Below are 8565 nucleotides of genomic sequence, written 5' to 3'. Positions count from 1 at the left end.
TAGCTACTCAAAGAAACAAAGGCATGAACAGTATTACGATATTTGAAATCCCTTATGAAACATGATTTTTATGAAAAAACTCTACCTTATGTCAAACTCAACCTTATGTTTCAGCCTTTTCTTAACTATTTGTGTGTATGCTGTTTCATGTAAAAGAAACTGTTTAAAATTAAAATTACTACAAAATGTTGTCTAGCAATTGGGAGCAAATATAGATTGACAAATCTAGCAGCGCTAACTATTGAACATAAATATGCGGAGATCAATTTTGCTAAAGTTATTGACAGATCTGCAGAAGTTAAAGGCTTGAAAACAAAACTAGCATTACTTAGCATGTTTTTGAGGCTCATCCATGTTGTAGCATATAACAGTAGTACTTCATTTGTATTGCTAAATAATATTCCATTGTTTGGATATACCATATTTTGTTTCTCCATTCACTACTTGATAGACATTTGGATTGTTCACAGTTTGGGGCCATATGAATAATACTGCTATGAAATGTATGCATGGACATATGTTTTCATTTCTATGGGTAGGTATCTAGGAGTGCAATTGCTAGGTTGCAAAGGAAGTTCATGTTTAATTCTTTTAAGAAACTGCCAAATTCTTTTGCAAAGAAGCTGTACCTTTTTACACTTTCACGAAAAATAGATAAGGGTTCTGATCTCTCCACATCCTCACCAGCACTTGTTATTGTCTGTCTTTTTTATTATAACCATCCTAGTAGACATGAAGTGGTATCTCGTTGTTTTGATTTGCATTTCCTTAACAGGTAATGATGTTGAGCATCTTTTCATGTGCTTTTTAGCCATTCATGTATCTTCTTTGGTGAAATGTCTATTCAAGTCTTTTGCAGATTTTTTAATTGGTAGTTTGTCATCTTATTTATTTATGTATATTTTTGCATGTGGATATCCAATTGGCCCAGTAATATTTATGAAAAAACTATTCTTTGTTCATCAAATTATCTTGGCACCTTGTATATATCAGTTGACTTTAGAAGTAAAAATTTATGTCTGTACTTTTGATTTTGTTCCATTGCTCCATGTGTCCATACTTGCATTATCACTCTGTCTTGATTACTGTCACTTTATAGTTAGTTTTGAAATCAGGTACTGTGGCTGCATCACTTTGTTCTTCTTTTAAAAAATTGTTTTCACTATTTTAGGTCCTTTGCATTTCCACATGTATTTTAGGATCAGCTTATCAATTTCTACAAAAAAATCCTGATAATATTTTGATAGGGATTGCATGAATGTATAGGGCGAATTGAACAGAATTGCCATCTTGACAATACTGAGTTTACCAATTCATGAACATGGAATGTCTTTCCATTTACTTAGGTTTCCCTTAATTTCTTTTTTTTTTTTTTAAAGGTGTTAACACGCAGCTATTTTTTTTTAAATTATTTATTTATTTATTTATTTTATTTATGGCTGTGTTAGGTCTTCGTTTCTGTGCGAGGGCTTTCTCTAGTTGCGGCAAGTGGGGACCACTCTTCATCGCGGTGCGCGGGCCTTTCACTGTCGCGGCCTCTCTTGTTGGGGAGCACAGGCTCCAGACGTGCAGGCTCAGTAACTGTGGCTCAAGGGCCTAGTTGCTCCGCGGCATGTGGAATCTTCCTAGACCAGGGCTCGAACCCGTGTCCCCTGCATTGGCAGGCAGATTCTCAACCACTGCGCCACCAGGGAAGCCCAGGTTTCCCTTCATTTCTATCAACAATGTTTTTACTTTTCAGAGTACCAGTCTTGAACTTCTTTTGCTAAATTTATTCCCAAGTATTTTATTCTTTCTGGTGCTATTTCAAATGGAATCGTTTTCTTAATTTAATTTTCAGATTGTCCATTGATAGCATGTAGAAATACAATTGATCTTTTTGTATATTGATTTAGTATCTTATGACCTTGCTACATTCATTTATCGGTTTTAGAATTTTTTGTGAATCCCTTGAGATTTTCTCTGTGTCATCTGTGAATAGATACTTTTACTCCTTCCTTTCCAATTTGCATGCCATTATTATTATTATTATTATTATTATTATTATTATTATTAACATCTTTATTGCACTAGCTAGAACCTCCAGTAAAATGCTGAGTAGAATTGATGAGAATGGACAGTATTGCTTTGTTCTCAATCTCAGGAGAAAAGCATTCAGTCTTTCATTATTAAGTAGGAAGTGAGTTGTGGGGTTTTTTTGTAGTTTTCCTGTATGAAGTTGAGATGTTCCTTTCTACACCTAGTTTGTTAAAATTTTTTTTTTAAATCATGAGTGGGTGTTGGATTTTGTTAAATTATTTTTCTGTATCTTTTGAGATTATCATGTGTTTTTAATCCTTCATTCTATTAATATGGCATATTAGATTTATTGATTTTTGAATGTTAAACCTAGTATTCCTGGGATAAATCCCATGTGATCATGGTATATAATCTTTTTTATATATTACTGGACTTGATTTGCTAATCTTTTGTTAAGGATAGATAGGATCTTTAATAATTCCTATTATCTTTAGGACTAATAGGAATTCGTTAAGTTAAATTGTTAGTTAGTAGGTTGGATGAAGGGTTGGCATTGGGGCCTGAGAGAGGATTGGAAGAGCGTAAATTACGAGCATGAGTAAGAGAGCAGAAGCCAGAACAAAGGTGGCAGGGCAGAAAACCAGGATCAGATCAGAGCCTGGGGTGTGATGTTTGAGGCAGTCTGCAGTGAGTGAGTGATGACGCTGGGGAGATTGACAGAGACCAGACTATAGATTGTTCTGTAGTCCACATATAGTGAGCAGCATAGAATTTCTTCCATAATTGTCAGCAAGCTTGTGAAGATTTTTCTTTTTGTTTTGTAAAGTAATCAAGTTTTTAAAAAAATATTTATTTTTATTTATTTGGTTGCGCCAGGTCTTAGTTGTGGCAGGTGGGCTCCTTAGTTGCAGCTTGCCAGCTCCTTAGTTGCCGCATGCATGTGGGATCTAGTTCCCTGACCAGGGATCGAACCCGGGCCTCCTGCAGTGGGAGTGCAGAGTCTTAACCACTGTGCCACCAGGGAAGTCCCTGAAGGGTTTTAAGTAGAGAGGTAGAATGATCAGATTTATGATTTGCAAAGATCATAAAAATGTAGCAGCCTGGAGAAAGGGAGTCCAAACAAAGCGGTGGTGGCAGTTTGGGTGAGAGATATAAGGCTCAAACAAGAACAGAGGTGTAGAATTGGAAGGAAATGAGGAAATTGAATGTGGAATTACTTCAGAGATAAAAAAGGCTGCTTAAGGTGTGGGGTTGGGTAATAATCAGGGTTGATTCCTTGCTTTTTACAGTGGCTAACTGGGTGGCTGGTGGTACCACCAACTGAGGCAAAGGATAGAAAAGAATCAGCACAGTTAGATTCAGCTGCATGTGCCATAACCCAAAATGTAGTAGTTTAAACAAGAGGGAAGTTTGTTTTCTGTTGTATAAAAGAAGTCCTGAGGATTTGGTCCAGGACATATATAATGCTTCAGGGTCCCTAGGTTCTGCTATCTTTCTGCTCTACCATTCTTAGCATGTTATTTTCTCCTCAAAGTCCAACACGGATGCTTCAGTTTTGGCCATTACATTTCAGTTCTAGGGTTTAAGAAGAAAAAAGCAATGGAGAATAGTATACCCTCTCACTTTAAGGATATTTTGTTTTGGCCCATAGTCGTATGGCCTACCATTGTTGCAAAGAAGGCTGGAGAATGCAGTCTTTATTCTGGAAAGACATATGCACAGATAAAGAAGAAGTGCTGTAAGGAACCCTGATGTTACAGAGTGGGACGTGAGGAAGATCCATGAGAAACGAATAAGAAGAGCAGCCAGAGAAGTAAGAGAAAGCAAGGAGGGTGCGACGTCACGGAAGACAAGCATGCTAATGACAAGTCAAGTAAGATGTAGACTTAGAATGGACACATATGGTAGCAATGTGGTGCTTGCTGGTGGCCTTGAGAAGAGTTTTGGTGTAGTGGTAGGTGGGGCTGAAAGTCCCATTGCAGGAGAGAAATTGAGAAAATTAGACTACTCTTTTTTCTTTTAGTTTTGTTTTAAAGGAAAGAAAAGATTGGGACAGTAATTGGGGGGGAAGAGGGGTCAAGGGAATTCTGTTTTTTTAAGAAGAGAAAAATAACAGTATAACAATATGTTGATGAGAAGGATTAAGTTGAGAAGTAAAAACTGACACAGACTTTCTGGAATAATATCCTTGAATAATATCCTTGAGAAGGATTAAGTCGAGAAGTAAAAATTGACACTGATAGAGGAAAGACTTTTTGGAATAATATCCTTGAATGGGCAAGAGAAGCTGGGATCTAGAACTTATGTGGAAGGGTGGCCTTTGCTAAGATCACAGAAAGTTCATCCATAATACCAGGAGAGATGGAGCACAAGTGGGTAGATTCTGTGGTATTGGGAGCTTGTGAAAGTGCTCTTGTGATTGCTTCTATTTTCTCATGAAATAGTAAGCAAAATCATCCACTGAGAGTGAGGATGGAGGAGGAGGAGGTTTGGGGTAATAGGACAGTCTGTCCTAATGTCTAGGACAGTGGAAGAGTGAATGGATTCGGGAACAACTGTTTGATAATCTGTTAGCATTAACTTCCCATGTGAAGTTTGTGATCACGAATTCGAAGTAGATGAGTGTCCTGATAAAGTGGCTGTGGCTTTCTCTAATCATGTTCAGCTGCTTGTGGGTGGAGAGTTAGATTTTACCAGGCTTGTGTTTTGTTTTGTTTTTTTTTTTTGGCAGTGCTGCGTGGCTTGCAGGATCTTAGTTCCCTGACCAGGGGTCAAACCTGGGCCCCCTGCAGTGGAAGCTCGGAGTCCTAACCACTGGACCACCAGGGAATTCCCCAGGCTTGTGGTTTTACCAAGACTATTTTGTGGGCAAGAGGCAAGGGAGTTGAGGGTTGTAATGACAGAGTTTAGGATAAATTAAGAGGGAAGTGCAGCCATCGGGGAGTAGGGATGAGGGCTGGTGAAAAGACTGTAGGATCAAATGAATTGATGGTCCGGTAGGGTAGAAGGACTGGCTGGATGCTGAGAGCTAGAGGGAGTGAGCTGGAAAGATAGGAGTTGGTGGTTACAGAGTGGTGTGTAGAAATTAAGATTATGTAAAAGGTGCAGTTATTGTATGGCAAGGTCTGAGACATGACCATGGGAGTGAGTGGCTGGTGTAGCACAGAGATTATTGAAAGGGAGGAGGTCAAGGAATTGATATGCTTGAGTATCAGAGGGTCATCTATATAAACCCTACATACTCTCATTGGATCAGGTTGCCGTGCTCAGAGATGACTTGGGTTAGAAATCAAGCTCTTCCTCCATTGCCCGGCTCTATATGTCAATTTTCTTATCGGAAAGATGTAGATGTTGATAGTTTCTACATCCTAGGGCTGTTGTGAGGACTAAATGAATTAATACACAAAAAGCACCTAGAACAGTGCCTGACATATAGTAAGTGCAAAATAAGCTTTTATTTTTATTTGTATATTTATGACTAACAAATCCATAACTCTAGGTCAGACCTATCTTCACACAGACTCATGCATTTTTAAAAAAAATATTTATTTGTTTATTTACTTTTGGCTTGTTGAGTCTTTGTTGAGACTCTGTGTTTGAGGCACGCAGGCTTAGTTACCCTGTGGCACATGGGATCTTAGTTCCCTGACCAAGGATCGAACCCACGTCCCCTGAGTTGAAAGGTGGATTCTTAACCACTGGACCATCAGGGAAGTCCCTCATGCATGTTCTTTTATAACAAAAATCCTCGAAATAGTTGTCTATACTTTTCTGCCCTTTCTCACCTCCCATTTTCCCCTCTACTCTCTAAAATGAGTTTTTTCCCCCTACCTCTCTACTAAAAATGCTTTTGAAAAGTCACCAATGATCTTGATCTTGCCAAGTTCACTGATTAATTCTCAGTCTTCATCTTAACAGCATTTGACATGGCTTTGATTATGTCTTGCTTCTGAAATCCTTATAAAAATTTTGGTTTTCCAGGGCATCTCATTCTCCTGGGCTTTCATCACTGTTATCCCTTCTTAATCTCCTTTGCTGGGTCCTCTTCCTATTCCTGATAGATTGGCACATTTTGGGGGCTAAGTTTTTTTCTCTATTTATGCTTATACCCAAGATGATCTAACCATACAGTTTCAAATAGCTGTATGCTAATGCATACAAAATTTATATCTGTGAACTACTCATATATCTTACTTCCTACTGAACAACTCTATTTGGATGTCTACTGAGCATCTCAAACTTAACTGTCCAAAACAGAAACAGTTGATTTCCACTCCACCCAGACCCGTTTCCCCAGTTCAGCTAATGGTATCACCATTCACTTATTCTCTCAGGCCTTAGAGTCATCCTTCACTCGTGTCTTTTACTCATCCTTCACAATCAATCCATTTAGCAAGTCCTGTTGGCTCCAACTTCAGATTAAATCTGGATTTGGACCACTTCTCACCACCTCTGCCACCGTCATTCGAGTCCAACCCACCATCCTCCTTCTCTCTTGTCTCTTTGCTTTCATTCTTGCCCCTCTACAGTCTCCATCCAGCATCCAGGAGGCCTTTTAAAATGTAGATCAGTTTATGTCTTTCCAAATAACATAAACTGCAAATTTTACCATGGCTTTCCCTACTTGTAAAAGACTCAAGAGTCTCCCATGGCCCAGAGGGTAGTGTTTTATGGCTTTCCTGCTGGTCAGTAAGCTGTGTGTGGGCTGAACAGTAGCTGGCATTTCTTGAATCAGAATGCATAGATTTGGTGAAATGTTACGGAGACTTTAAACTGTATTTGGTGCAGTAACATGGGATAAATCTTGACGAAAGAAGAGGGAATAGCCTCTCCCACCGTTACTTTAACACTGTTATGATTGAATAAATTGTTATGTGAACACATGATTACAGCCTGTAAGTGGATAAGGAAAAATGGAAGCAGTTGTCACAATCACGGAATTATAAGTGAACATTTCTTTCAAACACTTCGTTCAATCATGTTATTTAAATTAAAAAAAAGAAACCCCAAACCTTTTTCTTTCTTTCTTTTTTTTTTAAAGGAAGGAGTCTTGTCAAGCCCCTCCACACGTCCCCAGAACAAGTTAGTACTGAGCCCACCGGGCCACCGTCCACAGGTAGGCCGTCCAACGCTCGCTTGCGTCGCGAAGAGCCACTCCCTCTGCTCCCTGCACTCCCTCCGCCCCACTTCCTCCCTCCAGGCCCCGCCCCGTACCGGTGCGCCTGCGCACAGGCGAACACGTGGCTGCCGCGGAGCCAGAGCAGCAATGGCGGCGGGTGGTGGAGGTGTTGCGGAACACTTTTCCCCCGCGGGGGTCCCCTGCGCCTTCTCCCCGCAAAGCCAGGCCTACTTCGCTTTAGCGTCTACCGACGGTCACCTGAGAGTGTGGGAGACAGCCAACAACCGGCTGCACCAGGAGTACGTGCCTTCCGCGCACCTCAGCGGTACCTGCACCTGCCTGGCCTGGGCGCCAGCGCGGCTGCAGGCCAAGGTAAAGCGAGCTGGATGGCGCGGGGCGGGTGGCCGCTCAGGATCAGCCTCAGCGCTTCGCGGCTCGGCGGCGCGCGGTCCAGCATCGCGCGTGGCCCTCCGAGGCCCGGGGCGAGGAGGCACCGAGCGCGGTGGAGGTGCGCTCTGGGCCCACGCCGTCAGCCCCGTGTGTGGCCTGTCCTGAGGGCAACGAGAGAGGGCGCGGCCGGATCCGACGGGCAGCGGACTGGAGCCCTCCTGGCCGGCTCCATGCGGTCTGGGCCCAGCCGTCGCGGGGGCCGCCATGTTCGCCGAGGCCCCGGGTCCCCCAGGGGCGGCTTTCTGCTACCAGGCCTGGCTCTCCTGCTTGCGCTTTTCAGAGCTCTGGCTTTTGACAGAGCCCCACCTTGGGGCTGTATTGTTCTTCTCCGACCCCTACCCAGCTCATCAGCCTTGGGCTGGGCAGCTAGAATGAACAAGTCTATTTCCTTGCTTCCGGACACCCCCCTCCACCCCCCACCCTTGGGGGCCGGCTCACCACGTGTTCTCTTCTACGTGCAGGATGTGAGACTATTTGAAAGTGTTGACTTTTCCCAGGCTCGTTTCCATTCTAAGCTATCTGAACCTTCTTGCTTTTAAAATTTTAACATCTGCTCGGCTCCCCCTTTATACATCCCCTTTTCCCCAAGTCTGAAGTCTGCATTAGGATGTGGAGGTAAAGTGAAGTTGTAGTTTAACCTAACGAACGTGAGTCCAGGTGGAGTTTCTCTTACACGGGGCACTGCTGAGTTAGGGAAGGCTTTTCACTCTTAGGGACTCAATGAAAGATGTCATTCACTGTGGAGTCACTTGGCTACATCTGCACTAATTCACACGCACGTGGGAACTGCATTTATAAGGTAGCCAACCCGAATCAGTGCAGTGTGATTTGGAAGCATCAGGTATTGAGTTGTGTGGTATTTAGCTGACACTGTGTGTAAACCTTAAAAAGTTAGTGTTTAAACACATACACACAAAAAAAGGAAAAAAAAGTTAGTGTTTAGTATAGATCTTAACTCCACCTGACTGTCCTAGGAA

The 8565-nt window shown here is 42.1% G+C and overlaps 1 protein-coding gene across 1 annotated transcript in view; it reads left to right on the top strand.

Annotated features, from left to right (window-relative positions):
• The first annotated feature begins 7247 nt into the window (after window positions 1-7247).
• Window positions 7248-8565, top strand: part of WDR43 (WD repeat domain 43) — a 50837-nt gene continuing 49519 nt past the window's right edge. The window contains exon 1 of the mRNA XM_059943670.1: window positions 7248-7510. Within this exon, the coding sequence (XP_059799653.1) occupies window positions 7286-7510 (225 nt within the window). The 5' untranslated portion in view covers window positions 7248-7285. The remainder of the gene's footprint in view (window positions 7511-8565) is intronic.

Source organism: Balaenoptera ricei, chromosome 13 (assembly GCF_028023285.1).
Source record: "Balaenoptera ricei isolate mBalRic1 chromosome 13, mBalRic1.hap2, whole genome shotgun sequence".
NCBI classification, from domain to species: domain Eukaryota; kingdom Metazoa; phylum Chordata; class Mammalia; order Artiodactyla; family Balaenopteridae; genus Balaenoptera; species Balaenoptera ricei.
This window is presented reverse-complemented; position numbering and strand designations above follow the sequence as displayed.